Raw genomic sequence first — 19,855 nt, 5'->3', positions numbered from 1 at the left:
CTACTATACTCCTTATACATTCACAACTGTGCAGCTAAATACCAATCCAACTGAATCTACAGGTTTGCAGATGACACCACTCTAATGGGCTGGGTAACGAGTAATGACGAGACAGAGCACAGAAAAGGGATTGAGAACCTTGTCAAGGCAAACATCTCTCCCTCAATGTCAGTATCTGAGCAACAACTAGAGAGCAGTCCCGAGCTACTATCTACCTGACTGGAGACCCTCAGACTATCTTTGACTTTACTGGACTTTATCTTGCACTAAACGTTATTAATGTTATTTCCCTCTGTCAAGTATCTGTACGCAGTGGATGGCTCGATTGCAATCATATCATATCATATCATATATATACAGCCGGAAACTGGCCTTTTTCGGCCCTCCAAGTCCGTGCCGCCCAGTGATCCCCGTACATTAACACTATCCTACACCCACTAGGGACAATTTTTACATTTACCCGCCAATTAACCTACATACCTGTACGCCTTTGGAGTGTGGGAGGAAACCGAAGATCTCGGAGAAAACCCACGCAGGTCACGGGGAGAACGTACAAACTCCTTACAGTGCAGCACCCATGTATTGTCTTTCCGCTGACTGGTTAGCATGCAAAAAAAAAAACTTTTCACTGTACCTCGGTGTGTGTGACAATAAATTAAACTAAACAAAAGGAGATTGTGCTTGACTTCAGGAAGTGAAGAAATACACACCCCAGTTGACATTGATGGGGCTGATGTAGAGATAGTCAAATGTTTCAAGTTCCTCAGAATAAATAACACCAGCAATTTGTTGTGGACCAGCCACATCAATACAATGGCCAAGAAAGCACACTAACGCCCCTACTTCTTTAGAAGGCTAGGGTAGTCCGGCATGTCCCCAACAGCCCTCACCAATGTGCGGTAGAAAGCATTTTATCGGGATGCGTCACAGCATGGTTTTGGAACAGCTCCATCCAACACCGCAAGAAATTGCAGAGTTGTGGATGCGGCATAGACCACCACACAAATCAGCCTCCTTTCCATTGACTCCATCTACACTTCACACTACTTTGGAAAGGCCACCAGCATAATCAAGGACCAGTCTCACCCCATTCACTACCTCCACCCCTGTCCCATCAGGCAGAAGGTGCAGACTTTTGAAAACGCATTCCTCCAGATTCAGGAACAGGTTCTTCCCAGCTGTTATCAGTCAACTGAACGGTCCTCGCGTCAGCTAAAGTGCAGTCCTGACCTCTCATCTTCCTAATTGGAGACCTTCGAACTATCCTTATCGGACTTCAATGTTATATCACACCCTTTATCCTTTATCTGTGCACTGTGGATGGCCTGATTATATTCATGTGTAGTCTATTCTCCGACAGGATTGCATGGAAACAAAAGCTTTTCACCTCGGTACACGTGACAATAATAAACTAAACTATGTACCTTTAATCAGGATATATCTCAGGATTTACCGAAAAGAGATTTAAGGTTAAGAAATCTGAAAAACACAAGTTGGATTAATTTGACGGTTAACGATCTTTGTTTATTATTTCTTAGTTGCCCATTCCAAGTTTCTCCCTTTCCATGAAATACTCACTTGAAACATGGTTTCCTGGTGAACATCATTTATTTTCTCTCCGAAATGGTGTTTGATCTGTAATTCTGAAAGCCCAATAATATTTGACATGCTCCTCTTTGAATACTTCCTTGACACGAGGAATATGAAACAGGATTCATAAATATTCGTCATAAATGGAAACCTTTGCAGAATTGTGCCACCAACCAGTTTTTATTAATTCAGCTCAAGGTTCATATCAGACCTTTTCTTGTTGAATAGCTTCTTTTCTTGAGCAATGTCCTTACCCTTGAGCAATGTCACTTTAAAAGATATTTTGAAAAACCTGAGAGAGAAACATTAATGCATCCTAGAGTTTTAGACAGTTTCCTAAAATAATGGAAAGATTTAAATGTATAGTTTTGCTTTGTCAAAGGGGGGTGGAATCATTGCATTATTTTCAAAATTGAAATACGTTTGACATATAGGCTTTGCATGCTGCAAAGAGGAATTGTTACCATTGAATTCTCATCAGGTAAAGTTATATTTTATCAGGTAATGAGACAATTGTCACCTTGTTCTGGCAATGTTTATTTGCAGACCAATGTATCTCCTGTGTTTTATTAAATGCAATCACCTTCTAGCGATTCTGAATGACTTATTTTTTTTCATTCACTACGAGATTGGGGAACAATTGCCTGTACATTGAGCTACAGATGAAAGTTTTTGTTAACCTTCACTGAAACAACAGAGACCTGTTTGTTTTCTGTTCTGTTGGATGCTGCATTGTAAATGATGGAATCATTTCAGCTTTTGCAGCAGGGTTTAACGTGAAACTAGGTCATGTACTGTGTGAAGCAGTGCATCATTCTCTTACTTTGACATTGAAATAACTTTCATTCTGTTACATGCAATTGGTACATATGAAATGCAGCAAACACCCACAGCTGTGGGCTGCTACAAAACTGGATCTTCAACCTCTAATGTTGATACACACTTCAATCTTGATGTGTTTTCTGTAACTCAATGTCAAATTCGCTTTGATAGCATGCTAAAATGTTGAGGGTTATTCCATTCTATTAAAGGTGCTCGTTTTAATTATCATTTTGGTGTGAATTTTCACTTCCAAATGCAAGAACATTTAATTTTTCACTTTTAGTTCAGTTTAGAGATACAGCGCGGAAACAGGCCCTTTGGCCCACCGAGTCCGCACCGACCAGCGATCCCCGCACATTAACTCTATCCTACACGCACTAGGGACAATTTACACTTATACCAAGCCAATTAACCTGTCTGAAGAAGGGTCTCGACCCGAAACGTCACCCATTCCTTCTCTCCCGAGATGCTGCCCGACCTGCTGAGTTACTCCAGCACTTTGTGAATAAATACCTTCGATTTGTACCAGCATCTGCAGTTATTTTCTTATACAACCTATGAACCTGTATGTCTTTGGAGTGAGGGAGGAAAACGGAGCACCCGGGGAAAACCCTTGCGTTCACGGGCAGAATGTACAAGCTCAGTACAGACAGCATCTGCAGTCAGGATCGAACCCAGGTCTCTGGCGCTGTAAGGCAGCAACTCTACCTCTGCACCACCATGCTGCCCAACTTGCATATGGAATTTCTCTCCCATGTAACATGATGTTGATTTATCTCTTGTACCTATGAAGGAGAATAAATTGTTCATAGTTCTGTGGATCGTATTGTGAAAAAGATTTTATGCAAAAATAATTTCTGGTGTTTGGTAATTAATATTAAACTATAGATTTGGATTAAAACAATATTAACTCCACATTTGACCAGGACTTGTAATGCTAATAGAGTTTCATAAAACTCTATTGCTGTTTTATGCTGAGAATGTACTCATGGCTGGTAAACCTGCCAATTTTCAAAATGAAGTAGATTTACTAAAAAAACCTGTAACAAGACCATGTGAAACAGTAGCACAGTGATGGGGAAGAGCACAGGTTAAAGCTAGTTATTATGTAATCTGATCTCAAACATCTGAGAGAATTGTGCATTAAAATCTGTTTTTGCCAAGGTCATTTTATTAAAGCAAATGCTGAGGTTTTAAATCCAGATAAAGCTTCAGTTATTTATGATATCGCTGTAAGGCTCCTCGAGACCACTGATAATAGAAACATGAAGCAGATAGTTTTTCAAGGTGAGTTTACTTTGCCTCTTGCTAAACTGTTACGAATAAAAAAAAATTAAAAAGCATAGCTGTTTGTCTCAAGAATGATATTCCAGCTGTTTGCCCTAGGCTTCAACGCCATTTCCAAATACTGAACCAAAGTTGTCATCTCAAAGCAATTCCTTGACAGTTTCTGGTAGGTGTGAATGATTGCTTGTGACATGGGCTTTGTCGGAACATCTATGATATCTACTTTTAGTGTTTTTACTGAGTGAAGGAAATATGTAGTCCTCATACTGTCAGATTTTCCATAATGTGCCTGGAGAATAACATTGACGATGTGACTTTGGACTTCATTGGTGTGTATGCAGATAAGCAAGGGATTTTGGAAATGATTGTCTGATTTGCCCTGGTCATCCATGAGTTTCATCACACACTGCTTTGCATCTGCATGCATCTGCATGATTGGTACCTTTGTTCGCCCTTCCCTTTGGCAATGACATAAAAGCCACAGTCTACAATCGTGACACATGATGTTAGGGGCGCAGCAAGGGATGGAGGATTTGGGGCAAAAACTGCATTTATATATAAGACAAAATGCGTAAGACGGAACTGCAAATGCTGGTTTAAACCGAAGATAGACACAAAAAGATGGAGTAACTCAGCGGGACAGGCAGCATCTCTAAAGAGAAAGAATAGGTGAGGTTTTGGGTCGAGACTCTTTTTCAGAAGAAGGGTCTCGACCCGAAACGTCACCCATTCCTTCTCTCCAGAGATGCTGCCTGTCCCGCCGAGTTACGCCAGCTTTTGGTGTCTATCCTTTTGCATTGATATATAGTCGAGCTCCCCCAGTGTCACTCCAAGTCCGCACTGTGGAGCTGAAATGCCTGCCATACATCACGTATTCTCTGCTGTGACTCCCGAAGTATCAGGTTTATCCACTGTCTGAGGTATAAGCCGTCTTCCTTCTGCTGGATATACAAGGCACAGGGTACAATGCACGGATTAATGTGAAGAGATGAATGAATGATTGATTGAATGAATAAATGAATGAATACTTTATTGTCACATGTGACAAGTCACAGTGAGATTCTTTGCTTGTAAACCCACGGTATGCAAATAGTCGCCACATAAAGGGCGCTTACAAAGTGTACACAGTATCTGCACCAGGCGTTTGTGCTATCCTGTCAGCGAAAAGACTATACATGATTACAATCAAGCCGTTCGGAGTGTACATATACAGGATAGAATAACGTTTTGCGCAAGAAAAAGTCCAGTAAAGTCCGATTAAAGATAATCTGAAGATCTCCCGTGAGGTAGATGGTGGGTCGGGACCGCTCTATAGTTGGTGATGGGATGGTTCAGTTGCCTGTTAACAGCTGGGAACAAAACTCTCCCTGAATCTGGACTTGTGCGTTTTTGTGCTGGATTATACTGGTGGTCTTGCTGAGGAAACGTGAAGTGTAGATGGAGTCAATGGAAGGGCGGTTGGTTTGTGTAATAGTCTGGGCTGAATCCACAACTCTGCAATTTCTTGCGGTCTTGGATGAAGCTGTTCCCAAACCATGCTGTGGTGCATCCCGATAAAATGCTTTCTACGGCGCATCTGTAGAAGTTGGTGTGTGTTGTTGGGGAAATGTTGAACATCCTCAGCCTTCTAAGAAACTATAGGCATTGCTGTACAATCTTGACCATTGGTTTGACATGGCTGGTCTAGAAAAATGGCTGGTGATATTTACTCCTAGGACCTGGCAGCTTTCAACCATCTCTACTTCGGCACCGACATTGTAACCGGGGTTTGTGTACCGCTTTGCGTCCTAAAGACGGTCACAATCTCCATCTTGCTGATATTGAGGAAAAGGTTGTTTTCTTGGCACCAGGTTACCAGGTTGTGACTCTCCATCCTGTACTCCGTCTCATCATTAAATAATATCTGGCCCACTACGGTGATGTTGTCTGCGAGTTTGTAGATTGAGTTGGATTGGTATTTGGCTGCACAGTCGTGGGTGTATGAGGAATTAAGAAATGGGCTAAGAATGCATCCTGATGGGACACCTGTGTTGAGGATTATCATAGAGGATGATTTGTTCCCTATCGTCACTGATTGTGGTCTGTTGGTCAAGACGTCGAGGATCCAGTTGTAAAGATGAGTGCCGACTCCAAGTTCCATTGAGTTTGGAGATGAGCTTGGATGGAAACAACAGAACCAACTGTTGAGCCTTCCCGAGGTGTCGTGGGCCTAACTCAACAAAACACCAATGAAGTGGGGTGCCCACTTGATAACCCCAATTATATACTTGCATCTACACGATCAGTTTTTAAAATGTGCTTGTTAACATGTAGGTAGCTGATTATTGCATATGGAGTTAGTTATTGTCCTGAGCGTAATGTGGTATAATCGTTTAGATAGCACTTTGGCTTTGGGCTTGGTTTTCTTGGTTGAGTGCTTATCCTGGTGTTATAGCACAAGTACTTTGTGTTTTAATTGTAATTTGCAAAACTGCAGACTATGAAAAGAAGTCTGGCATAGTGTCTCTCTTATCTGGGTGTTCCAGGGATGAGTGTAGGGCCAGGCAGCTCAGATGCTTGCTTTTGATGGGGCCATTTAGGCTGGATTTTTGGAGGGAGTTCATTGGGGCCGATCCAGATCAAGGTTCAATGATGAGATGAAAAGAAGGGGATAGGGTTTATTAAAAAGACCAAGGCAGGACACCAAAGTCTGTGTGGCAGAGGGAGGAGGGCGGGTGGGGAATGGTGCAAGGTACCGGGGAGATTAGGCTGCATAGTTCAGATGGGGCAGCACTTGTGGGGAGATTCAAGAATGAGAAAAATGTGTTTATGAATAGGGAGCCAGATTCAATGTGTTGAATAAAATGATTTTTTCGCTGTCTACTCCAGTATGAAAGAGTGATCGTAAGTGCAGATCTGCAATTGAGCATAGCCAGGTACAGAGTGTCCAGAGACAAGATGATTTGTTTTCACAACATGGCTGAAGGATGTAACGAATGTGCTGTAATAGTTTGTGTAATGAGTTGTGCAGTTGACCCCACCATACTGTATGGGCCAAGGGCTCTGGACCAAGGAACTTAATGTGAGTGCTTACATTTTTTTTCCGTACTTGAGTAAATATTTAGGCTGGTAATTCTCCATCAGTGGGAGATGACTCCTTTAGTCTTGATGAGTAAATGCTGGCGATCAATTGAAGGTCGATTTTGATTGGTCAGCTTTGTCGTCCTAATGACCTCTTTTCTAAAACTCCATGAGAAAATGAACGTAAGATCAGCTTTAGACCAATAAAGCTCAGCTGGTTGTTTGTCAGCTGTGCATTTTCTCTCCTCGGTCAAGGTCGCGTTCTCTGCGAGTATATAACTGGATGCTTTCAGGATTGGAGATTACAGTCGGTGAATACTAATAATAAAATGAAAATTATGCTTTCTAAAAATTGACGGTTTGGCACCATTTGCAAAATAATTGCATGGCTTCTCGCTTTTGCAATCACGGAATCTACAGCAGCATCCATCACGAATGCCTTGTTGCTTTGTAAGTCTGCTCTGAAGAAAATAATTTTACCTTTCCAGTGACTGGTGATTTCTAAATTGCCCTTGTTTATGACCGATTGTTTCTCGGAACGGTTTGGTCAGCAGATGCATTAACAATGACAGCAGCAACAATTAGAGTCCAGACTAGCTATTCAATTCAATTTAAAAGCAGATCTATGAAGATTGAATGTGCTGTTTTTTTCATGTTGGATTTGACTGTTTGAATTAAAGTGTCACCTGCTGATTGATTTAATCTTTCTAATTCTGGTTACGAAGTGAACTCTTTCCCCTTTCCAGAATAAAGGGTGCAGTGATCAATAACTACTAGGGTGGATGGTTAATTTCCTGCTGTGACAAGCATTATTGCTGTTTAAATTCTGAGCAAATTATTCTGTGATGCCTAGTTTACAGATATGACAGGTTCCTTCACTGCTGTGTGATACTGAATGTAATATATGAACAAATATAAGCATTGAAACTCCATAACCCATAATTTATGATCAAATCATATCACGTCTTGTTATGTTAAATGTTTTAGCAAGTTAATTTTCACCAGTATGATGCAGGTTTTGATAAGCAAGCTGGATCTGTGTTACAAAAAAAGACACAAAGTGCTGGAGTAATTCAGCTGGGTCAGGCAGCATCTCTGGAGAACGTGAATAGGTGACATTCTGGGTCCTCAGACTGATTTGGGGATGGGGGAGGGGGAGGGAAGGAAAGCTGGAAGAGAGGATGGGCAGGGCAAAGCCTGGTAAGCATTAAGTAGAAGGTAAACACAAAATGCTGGAGTAACTCAGCGGGTCAGGCAGCATCTCGGGAGAGAAGGAATGGGTGACGTTTCGGGTCGAGACCCTTCTTCAGACAAGAAGGGTCTTGACCCGAAACGCCACCCATTCCATCTCTCCCGAGATGCTGCCTGACCCGCTGAGTTACTCCAGCATTTTGTGTCTACCTTCGATTTAAACCAGCATCTGCAGGGTTTTTTTCCTAAGCTTTAGGTAGATACATGTGAGGCGGGGGGAGTTAGGTGTTCTTCGGCAGATGGTTGGGCAAAGACTAGAGATGAAAAGACAGAAGGTGTGAGACAAAAGGATTGAATAGTTGTGAATTATGAAGCAGGAATAAACAATGTAGGGGGAAGGGAGAAACGGGTGTAAGTCCAGATGGGCACGGGTGGTAGTTATCTAAAAGTGGAGAATTCAATGTTTATACCGATAGGTTGTCAGCTACTCAAGTGGAATATGAGGTGCTGTTCCTTCAGTTTGCATGTGGCCTCACTCTGGAATGGAGGAGGCCCAGGACAGAAAGGTCAGTACGGGAATGGGAAGAGGAGTTAAAATGTTTGATTAAGTGATAAGTGATCAGCCCAATGAAGAAGAAATGGAACCAGAAGTGGGCCAATTAACCCTTCAGTCTTGCTCTACCTCTCAGTGAAATTGTTGTCACATTTCTAGCTCAGCATCTTGCAATACGATTCCCATTTCATTTGATTCCTGTTAGTATCTAATGATGTCTGAATTGTTGTAGCACCCCTGTTGCCTGGATGGAGAATTCCAAAGATTCACAACCCTCCAAGAGAAAAAACCTGATCTCATCTGAGCCTGAGGTAGCCAGCACCTATTTCTGAGACACAAGACTTAGTTGTAGGCTCCAAAGACATTACCTTGGCATCTCGCTGGCGGTAAATTAGTTTATCTGGTTTGTGCTATAAGTAAAGAAAGCCCATAACATTTTAACAAAAGTTATAACGATTGAAGCAATCATTATCCTATAATCTTTACTGATGGATATATGTGAGCATTGAGGATAGAAGTAAATTGTGTTTGTGTGGTGCTTCTCTTCCTTTTATAGAGTGATACAATGTGGAAACAGGCCCTTCAGCCCAACCTGCCCACACCGGCCAACATGGCCGAGCTGTCCAGTCCTACCTGCTCGCGGTTGGTCCATATCTCTCCAAACCTGTCCTATCCATGTACCTGTCTAACTGTTTCTTAAATGTTGAGATAGTCCTTGCCTCAACTACCTCCTCTGGCAGCTTGTTCCATGCACCCACCACCCTTTGTGTGAAAACGTTACCCCTCAGATTCCGATGAAATCTTTTCCCCTTCACCTGGAACCTATGTCCTCTGGTCCTCGATTCCCCTACTCTGGGCCAGAGACTCTGTCCATCTACCCAATCTATTCCTTTCATGATTTTATACACCTCTATAAGATAACCCCACATCCTCCTGCGCTCCAAGGAATAGGAACCCAGCCTCCTCAACTCTCCCTGTAACTCAGACCCTCTAGTCCGAGCAACATCCTCATAAATCTTCTCTGTACCCTTTCCAGCTTCTCTCCATCTCATCCTTCTATTTTCTTACCCCTGTTCTTCTTCCTTCACACAATCCAAAGTGTGAATGACCTGGAAGCATTATCCAGGCTTGCAATGAATTGCAACCTCTCAGTTTAAAATAGTGGAGGTTCATCCATTTCCTTGAAATATCTGCCCAGCCACAGGTTCTCGCATCAAGAATTTAAAGAACAAACTTGCAATAACGTGGCACCTTTTACAATCTTGGTCCATCCCAAAGTAATTAATTGCTAATAGAAACATAGAAACATAGAAAATAGGTGCAGGAGTAGGCCATTCGGCCCTTCGAGCCTGCACCGCCATTCAATATGATCATGGCTGATCATCCAACTCAGTATCCCGTACCTGCCTTCTCTCCATATCCCCTGATCCCTTTAGCCACAAGGGCCACATCTAACTCCCTCTTAAATATAGCCAATGAACTGGCCTCAACTACCTTCTGTGGCAGAGAATTCCACAGATTCACCACTCTCTGTTTGCAAAACTTTAGGGGTGCTAATTGGCTGCTGTCTTTACCCAGATAACTACAATGATTGTATTTAAAGATGTTTTGTTTGTGAATGTAAGAAAATAACTGCAGATGCTGGTACAAATCGAAGGTATTTATTTCACAAAATACTGGAGTAACTCAGCAGGTCAGGCAGCATCTCAGGAGAGAAGGAATGGGTGACGTTTCGGGTCGAGACCCTTCTTCAGACTGATGTCAGGGGGGCGGGACAAAGGAAGGATATAGGTGGAGACAGGAAGATAGAGGGAGAACTGGGAAGGGGGAGGAGGGAAGAGAGGGACAGAGGAACTATCTAAAGTTGGAGAAGTCAATGTTCATACCACTGGGCTGAACATTGAATGATTGGCTTGATTTTGAATCATAAGGTGCGTATTGTTGCTATGAAAATGGGGCACGAGTTGGTCTTTGTGTTACTCTACAGAAGAAAGGTGCATGTAACGGGGCTTGCTGAGATGCAGGAGGAGGATATTTAATCTATTTTAGCCAGGCATTCCAAAGACACACTGATGATTTCCCATACCTCTTTATCTACTTTATTTCCGGAATGATTCCATGGATTTTTACCTGAAGCACGACACCTGGAAGACAATTACAATGATTGTCCACTCCCTGCAAGAACTTCTTTATGTTGGTTTCAATCACTATCTTCATTCAGTTGAACCTGTTTTCTGATTCCCCCCATTCCTACCCACATTTGCTGGAAGTGCTAGACTGAGCACCAGTTAATTCTACAATCACTGCTGTCGTCAAATGTCCTTGGCGTTTCAAATTCCAATGAAGAATTGATCTTGTGCTTTTTCTGCCTGGGGAGGTGCTGCCTTGCTTTCCTTGTAAGGCAAGGCTTGTGCCTTCAGAATGAAAGGGTTAAATTGGAGCAAAAATACATACTTTGATTGCCGATTGGTTAGTATGTTGAGGTACAGTACAGTAGAGATATTGATGTACACTTTGGTACTGATTTGAATCGATGGCCATCATTAACGTTGTTTCTCGCTTCTTTTTCAGGGTGTGGGGTTATCAGTGCACGGACACTTTCGGGTGGCCACAGAGAAAACACTGTTTGCTATGCCGGAGACAGGAATAGGTAAAACTTAGAATTGATCACAATGCTTAAGCTATCAAGGTGTTCTATGTGCATTTGTAAATGCTTAAAAGCTGTATGTTATGAACATATACTTTGGAATATTCCCAAAGCACTTGCATTTGTAAGAAATGGTTCTTGCAGCTGACTTATTTTTCTGTGTGTTTGATAATTCATTAAGGATGGGTTTGTTCTGAAAAAAGTATTAGTTGATGTCAATGAGATGTGCGGGGCAAGTTTTTTTTACACCGAAGGCTGGTGAATGCCAGGAACGCATTGCCACGGGTGATGATGGAGACAAATATTGTAGTGGCATTCACAAGAGATTTGGACCATAAGGCATAGGAGCAGAATTAGGCCATTCGACCTGTCGAGTCTCCTCCGCCATTCGATCATGGCTGATCTATTTTATGCTCTCAACATACAGGGCATGGAGGAATATGGATTATGTGCAGACAGATGTCAGTTGGTCTTAGCTTAATGATTGGTACGGACATTGTGGGCCGAAGGGCCTGTTCCTGTGATGTATTGTTCAATGCTCATAGATTTGTACATGGGTTTAGTTTAGTTTAATGATACAGCGCGGAGACAGGACCAGCGATCCCCGCACACAAATGCTATCCTACACACACTGAGTTTTGTTTGTTGAAAGAAGGAATTTTGCTTGCTTGTAAGGAATTTTGCAGCAATTTATTTACTGGATGGGAGAGGAAATGACAAAATCATTGTAAAATGAATGCAAAGATGGCTGAAAATGAAAATAACACTGAAGTTTCTGATTGCTGGCTGACTTTGCAGTGATCTGCAATCTTTGAATGTTGTACATTGAGAGTACATGAATGTATAAGAAAATAACTGCAGATGCTGGTACAAATCGAAGGTATTTATTCACAAAATGCTGGAGTAACTCAGCAGGTCAGGCAGCATCTCGGGAGAGAAGGAATGGGTGACGTTTCGGGACCCGAAACGTCACCCATTCCTTCTCTCCCGAGATGCTGCCTGACCTGCTGAGTTACTCCAGCATTTTGTGAATAAATACCTTCGAGAGTACATGAATGCTGGTTTGTAGTTAAAAGCAAGTTTTGCGGTTTCACATTTTACTTTGAAGTTCATAGCATTCAATTAGAATCTGAGAACATAGCAATTTAATTAACATTCTTTCATGAAACTGTGCCCATTGAAAAATTCCTTCGTTACTGAAAGCTGAATTACAATGGATTTATAAGAAATCCAGTTAAGATCTCTTCCACATAAACAACAAAGACCAATTCTACAAGTCTCATAACTAATTGCATATGTGTTACTGCATTTCCAATTGTGAAGAACGGAAATACGCAATAAGCAGTTAATGTTCCATTATAGATTTTTTTTACGGGTACCAGCATTAGCATTTAATTGTGGTGCATGAGTCATATCTTAATCAACATTATCAGTTGCTTCTTGGTGGCTTTCCTGCTCCTAATACATTTCCCATGGTAAAGCAGACTCTATAGTTTTCCTCAGAAAATTAAGTTAAAATTTCAAGATGGGTTTCGCATCCTGGACTTGTTTATATCCACATTGGCGTGGCATGGCGGAAGATTCATAGCTGAATCCAAATTCGAATCTGGAATCAGACTAGTTTGGCAGGAAATGCGAACCTCACTTGCAGCTTGGTAATCATTCACTTCACATTTGAATTTCAAATGTTATAAGATTCTATTAACTTCCTGATGAAGTGAATAATTACATTTCTAATTTGCTGCCTTTGTGCATTCATTTTAACCATATAACCATATAACCATGTAACAACTACAGCACGGAAACAGGCCCGTTCGGCCCTACCAGTCCATGCCGACCACTCTCTCTGACCTAGTCTCATCTACCTGCTCTCAGACCATAACCCTCCAATCCCCTCTTATCCATATACCTATCCAATTTACTCTTAAATAATAAAATCGAGCCTGCCTCCACCACTTCCACCGGAAGCCCATTCCATACAGCCACCACCCTCTGAGTAAAGAAGTTACCCCTAAACTTTTGTCCCTCAATTCTGAAGCTATGTCCCCTTGTTGGAATCTTCCCCACTCTCAAAGGGAAAAGCCTACTCACGTCAACTCTGTCCGTCCCTCTTAAAATTTTAAAAACCTCTATCAAGTCCCCCCTCAACCTTCTACGTTCCAAAGAATAAAGACCCAACCTGTTCAACCTCTCTCTGTAGCTTAAGTGCTGAAACCCAGGCAACATTCTAGTAAATCTCCTCTGTACCCTCTCCATTTTGTCGACATCCTTCCTATAATTTGGCGACCAGAACTGCACACCATACTCCAGATTCGGCCTCACCAATGCCTTGTACAATTTTAACATTACATCCCAACTTCTATATTCGATGCTCTGATTTATAAAGGCAAGCATACTAAACGCCTTCTTCACCACCCTATCCACATGAGATTCCACCTTCAGGGAACAATGCACAGTTATTCCCAGATCCCTCTGTTCCACTGCATTCCTCAATTCCCTACCATTTACCCTGTACGTCCTATTTTGATTTGTCCTACCAAAATGCAGCACCTCACACTTATCAGCATTAAACTCCATCTGCCATCTTTCAGCCCACCCTTCCAAAAGGCCCAAATCTCTCTGTAGACTTTGAAACTCTACTTCATTATTAACTACACCACCTATCTTAGTATCATCTGCATATTTACTAATCCAATTTGCCACACCATCATCCAGATCATTAATGTAAATGACAAACAACAGTGGACCCAACACAGATCCTTGGGGTACTCCACTAGACACTGGCCTCCAACCTGACATACAATTGTCAACCATTACCCTCTGGTATCTCCCATTCAGCTAATTAATTTTTCACACACTCTTTCTCACACAGTAATGGAAATAATGAAACTCACAAAGTTCCTTTTCAAATACCTTGGAAATACCTCGAACTTAATCTTTCACCAAAAAGCAAAATTTGCCTACAAAACATTTTAATTTAAAATGAACTAATTTATAATTCACTTAAATGCATGCCACGCAAAACACTTTGAAAGGCTTGGTGTCACAAGAGACTGCCGATGCTGGAATCTGGAGCAACAACAATCTGCTGGAGGAACTCTGCAGGGACAAAGAATGGTCAATGTTTCGGGTTGAAATCCTGCATGTTGAGAAAATTATAGTTTCAGTATATGTACAGTCAGCACCAATTATGATCTTCAATAGAATGTAATTATGCAGTGTAATTTGCCTTCAGACCAGTGTACTGTGTTAGGTTTCATTTCAAGTCCTGGCAGATATCGGTTACAAATTTTGCTTTGCTTTAACTGGTTTTATTCTTGAGAAAGATGGTGTTGATGTGTATTGTTCACTGAAACCTTTCGGTGTGTATTATTCTCTGGAACCTTGGTTGCCCTGCTGAACCCCTGGCAGAGTTCCAGAGTCTATCCTTCTGACGGAGCTTGCATGATGTTGATCTGTGTATGGTGGAGGGCACGTAGCAACCCTTGCATATGTTGATAGCACCAGCTTTCAATGTAAATCCCCCAGGAACTAGTTTGTCAACTTCTACCTGATGCCTGGAGTCCTTTGATCGGGGCACTGGAAACCAAACAAGATCAAATTAAGATGTAAACTTGGTTCGTCAATTCAAATGTTTCTTGATATTGAAAGTTAACAACTCATTCCCTTCTACTAAACTGCAGAACATATCAAATGAATATTAAAATGTGCACTGTGATGACGGATTCAAAACCGCAGAAGGTGTTGTTATGTAATTAATTCTACAAACATAAACTACCCTGTCCATGCCCGTCCAGTGGCAACAGGTAACTCACCGATACTCGTCTTCTGTACCTCAGTGTCCTTCCCTCCTCCCCGCGTCCTCAGCTCCCTCTGTGCTCTCCACCCCGTGCCCTCCACCCCCCCCTTCCCACTGGCATCCCTCGTCCCTCACCAACTTCATTCCCAGCCCCTTTTCCCCACTTGCTCGTGCCCACCTCCTCACTGCACTCGCTTCCGCCTCCTTAAGACTTCAAGAGGTGAGCCAACATGAAATGTTATCCGTCCATATGATGCTTCCTGACCATCTGCCCATTTCCCTCCACAGATGCTTCCTAGCCCGTTGAGTTCCTCTACCAGTGTTTTTTGAAGATAGACACAAAAAGCTGGAGCAACTTAGCGGGACAGACAGCATCTCTGGAAAGAAGGAATGGGTTCAGACCCTTCTTTAGACTCGACCCGAAACGTCACCCATTCCTTCTCTCCAGGAGATGCTGCCTGTCCCGCTGAGTTACTCCAGCTTTTTGTGTCTATCTTCGGTTTAAACCAGCATCTGCAATTCCTTCCTACACAGTTTAAAAAAAATCTTCAACAGGAATGAATCAAGAAAGATATTTCCATTTCAGCACCCCAGAGCAATTTTAGATCATGATTGTTATCACAGCCCAAAAACAACACGTACTACCAATCATTGCCTTCTTATTGCACAGCAACTAATTAGCTTCTGTTTTCAGCTTCTGTCCAAAGTAACCACTTTGTCTCCACTACCCAAGACTTCCTTACTGCGGATTTTTTTTCTGGACAGAATCACCAGAGCACTTAAGCCACTCAAACCACTACATTAACATCAATGGAAATGGATAGTGCTGAATAGTTTTGAGATGATATCAGCGACTGCCTCTTTTAAATATGAACATATCCACTAATGTGCACTTTTAAGAATCGTCTGTCTGGATCAGAAGGCTCCGATTATGAAATACCGCAGTCACGCAATCCTTGGGCATTTGAATCTCAATTGCTGTAGGGATCAAATGAAAGTAGAAGGAACTGGAATTATAAACCAAGTTATGCCAGCGATAATTTGGCTGAAATTAAAATATACCTGATTAAATAGCTTTACCATTGCACAAAACAGTTGGATTCACTAAAATAGAAGAGATATCCCACTGAACGCCAAGCAGCACCCCTTATTTAGTGGTGTTGTTCCATTCCAACATATTCCAATACACAGAGAAACAATCTGTCAGATTGTGAACTTGCTGCTATTAAAATCTGTACTCCTCCGTTTATATCAAAGTTGCCAGTATTAGTTTAGATTCCATCCAGGAACAAAGTCATAAATTCTGCAGTTTAAAAAAAAACATTGGTTGGATCAACTGTATTGGGGGACATGGATCAAATTGTCAGAACATACTTGAGCAATTTTACAGAATCCAGTTTGTTTGGGCAACATCCTCGTAAATCTTATCTGCACTCTTTCCAGCTAAACAACATCTTCCCTGCAGCAGGATGACCCAAACTGAACCCAATTCTCCACTGTGGCCTCACCAACTGCTGTAGCTTAATGTCCCAACTTCCATAGTCAATATGTAATCATCTTTACCTTAAAAAGGCAAAGTGCTGAAGTAACTCAGCGGCTCAGGCAGCTTCTCTGGAAAACATGGATACATTAAATTTTAGATCAGGATTCTTCTTCAGGCTGATTGTGGGATGGTGAGGGGAGGAAAACTGGAAGAGAGGACGTTGAACCTCTTTTTCACCTGGCACGAGTTTATTTCTCCTCTCTCCCTCCCCCTTCCACCTACATTCCTTCCTCTACCTTCGTCCAGAACATGGGGCCACAGTTTAAGAATAAGGGGTAGGCCATTTAGAACGGAGATGAGGAAGAACTTTTTCAGTCAGAGAGTGGTGAAGGTGTGGAATTCTCTGCCTCAGAAGGCAGTGGAGGCCAGTTCGTTGGATGCTTTCAAGAGAGAGCTGGATAGAGCTCTTAAGGATAGCGGAGTGAGGGGGTATGGGGAGAAGGCAGGAACGGGGTACTGATTGAGAGTGATCAGCCATGAATGGCGGTGCTGGCTCGAAGGGCTGAATGGCCTACTCCTGCACCTATTGTCTATTGTCTATTGTCTATTAACAATTCACAACTCTTCAAATCTTTTATCCTCACACCTTTTGTATTTTTATCTCTGGCCTTTGTCCAACCATCTGCCTATCAACCCCCACCCCACCCCCCTCCCCCACCTGTATAAACATAATTACATAGCCCACCTCTCTTTCTGCTTTATTTCCCTCCCACATCACCCCCGCCCCCCCAACCCCACAATCAGTCTGAAGAAGAGGGGCCTGACCTGAAACATCAGGTGAAGTCAGTAGTGCAGGGTGGACAATATAACATTTGCAATCAACATTTTACAACCGTCCATTTTAGTAGTGCCGAAAGCACACTAATGATTTTACAATAAAACGCCTTGCTAATGAAAGTACCACGATCTCCAAGAATCTGAAGAAGGGCTTCGATCCGAAACATCACCTGTCCATGTTCTCCAGAGATGCTGCCTGGCCCGCTGAGTTACTCCAGCACTTTGCGTCTTTATTTGTAAACCAGCATCTGCAGTTCCTTGTTTCTGCATCTTTATCTTCACAAGGTTTGAAAATAGCTCAAGAGTAGGTAGATCGTTCTATAGAATATAATATTAAATTAAGTGATCATTCAATGTAGAAAATAGATTTGTGTTTTAATGTAGCATTTTATTTGCTGGATTTCCTTTTCATTTGCTATAGATAGCGGCAATGAACGTGAACATTTAGTTCTGGAAGGATGGTTTCCAGGCGCAATTGAAAAAAGAATCACAAAGCAATGTAATGTAAAACAAAAATTGGCAAGGGAGTAGAGAAAATAAATAATGCATACTTTGAATGTATGACAAGTATCACAGCAGCAAACTCCTGATGAGAGGCTGGAAGTGAGCTTTCAGCATTGACAGACCTGGAACATCATTAATTTAAGCTTGTATTTTAAGATATGGAGGAAGAACAAAGTGTAGATGGCAACCCTTGATTATTTAGCAGGAGCTGAGTGCGAGCTCTTAGGAACCAGAAAGGGAAAGCACTGGGAGAGTAGGGTCAGGGTAACCCATAGCACATCTGTTGGACCTTGTATGCTCAATAATTCCTAATCTTGCCCAGAACCTAACTGCTGCAGCGCTTTGGATATCTGTTTACTTTGCAACTCTCTGTACAAAGATGGATACATGGAAGATATACAGGTGGATACACTGAGCATGAATGACGTGAGAAAGCTCTTAATATGATACTGTTGTGAGATGGTTTCTGGGACTTTACTGCAGGCTCGAAACTGTGTACTTGTGCAATTGAAATGAAATTCCAACTCATTCCCAAGGTGAGCAGACGTTACCTTTTGAAGATTTCTGCAATATTGTGCAAATCTGGCCTTTCCTCTCACCGTGATTTCTGGTGACATTTTATGAAATGCTACATTCACAAGGCAAAATGGGTATTTTTATAAACAAACTAAATGTGGGGAAAATATATCTAATTGTTATGCTAGAGCAAATTTGCATACTTTCAATTCTGAGACTCACTGCAATGCTCTCTAAAATATAAGGCAAATCTAGATAAATAAAATGCAGCAATTGTGCAGAAGATATGACTCCACTTGGGAGCAGGATGTAACCGCTTGGGTCTGCACTGTCATTCAATAAGTTATATGGCCTCAACTCCACTTTCCTACTTGTTCATCGTTACCCTTTGTTTTCCCTATAGTGCAAGAATCTATCTGGGCCTTGAATGCATTCAATGACCCATTTTCTCCAACTTTCTGGTTTGAGAATTTCAAAGTATCCCTCTCAGAGAAGAAATTTCTCCCCAGCTCAGTCTTAAATGGGTGATCCAGAAGCCATGCTCCCTAGTTTCAAAGTTCCCTCAGGAGGTTAAACATCTCTACACAGCTCCCATGACAATTCCCCTCAGAATCTTTTACGTTTCAATAACAAATATCTCTCCCTAACTTTTAGCAGATGTCTGGTGGGAAACTGTAACATGTATTTACATTATATTCAGAACAGACATTGAGAGGCAATTGTTGGCTTTATCCAATTGGTGCATTGTAAATTTAATAGGTTCCTGAAATGTATTAATTATGCCAAGTTATCCCAAGTTCACTATAATGTTTTCTTACAGTTCAAACGGTGAATTGGAAGTCCAGTTTTTTAAATCTCAAGCTTTTCAATGAGTCACTGTGCATCTTGCACAAGTCAGATTCAATTTTATATTGTAAGCATCTTTAAATGTCCTCAAATTGCACTGTGCCAGGTGAAATACTAGGGTGATATGGGAGATGTAGTTTTACTAGGCCATGTTAACTTTATGAACTTTGTGAATCCTATGAACAGAGCTTGTTCTCGACTTTAGGAAGCATGTTGGAGTACAGTGTGGTAGAGTACAGTATGGTGGAATACATACGGTAGAGTACAGGCCCCAATCAGCATCAATGATATCAAGTGGATATGGTTGAGAGCTTCAACTTCCTTGGTGTCCATATAACCTGATATTTTATATAAAATTTATATTTTTTAAGACAGAGATAGATAGATTCTTGATTAGTACGGGTGTCAGGGGTTATGGGGAGAAGGCAGGCGAATGGGGTTAGGGGGAAGATATAGATCAGCCATGATTGAATGGTGGAGTCGACTTGATAGGCCGAATGGCCTAAATTTTCTCCTATCACTTATGACCTTATAACCGATGATCTGGGGTGGTCCACCCACATTGATGCGGCAGCCATGAAAACACACCAGCATCTCTACTTCCTGAGGAGCCTGAGGAAATTTGGCATGAGTTCAATGACGCTTACAATCTTCTACAGATCCGCCATAGAAAACATACTGGCGGGTTGCATCACAGCTTGGTTTGGGAACAGCGTTGCC

The 19,855-nt window shown here is 41.8% G+C and overlaps 1 protein-coding gene across 2 annotated transcripts in view; it reads left to right on the top strand.

Moving 5' to 3' along the window:
* hibch (3-hydroxyisobutyryl-CoA hydrolase) overlaps positions 1-19,855 on the top strand; it is a 99,493-nt gene that overhangs the window by 50,084 nt on the left and 29,554 nt on the right. For both annotated transcript variants that reach the window (XM_078404565.1, XM_078404566.1), the window contains exon 7: positions 11,075-11,153. In XM_078404565.1, coding sequence (XP_078260691.1) covers positions 11,075-11,153 — 79 coding nt within the window. The remainder of the gene's footprint in view (positions 1-11,074; positions 11,154-19,855) is intronic.

This window comes from Rhinoraja longicauda, chromosome 8 (assembly GCF_053455715.1).
Source record: "Rhinoraja longicauda isolate Sanriku21f chromosome 8, sRhiLon1.1, whole genome shotgun sequence".
Lineage (NCBI taxonomy): Eukaryota > Metazoa > Chordata > Chondrichthyes > Rajiformes > Arhynchobatidae > Rhinoraja > Rhinoraja longicauda.
The sequence above is the reverse complement of the archived record's forward strand: the minus strand, read 5'-3'. Positions and strand labels throughout refer to the sequence as shown.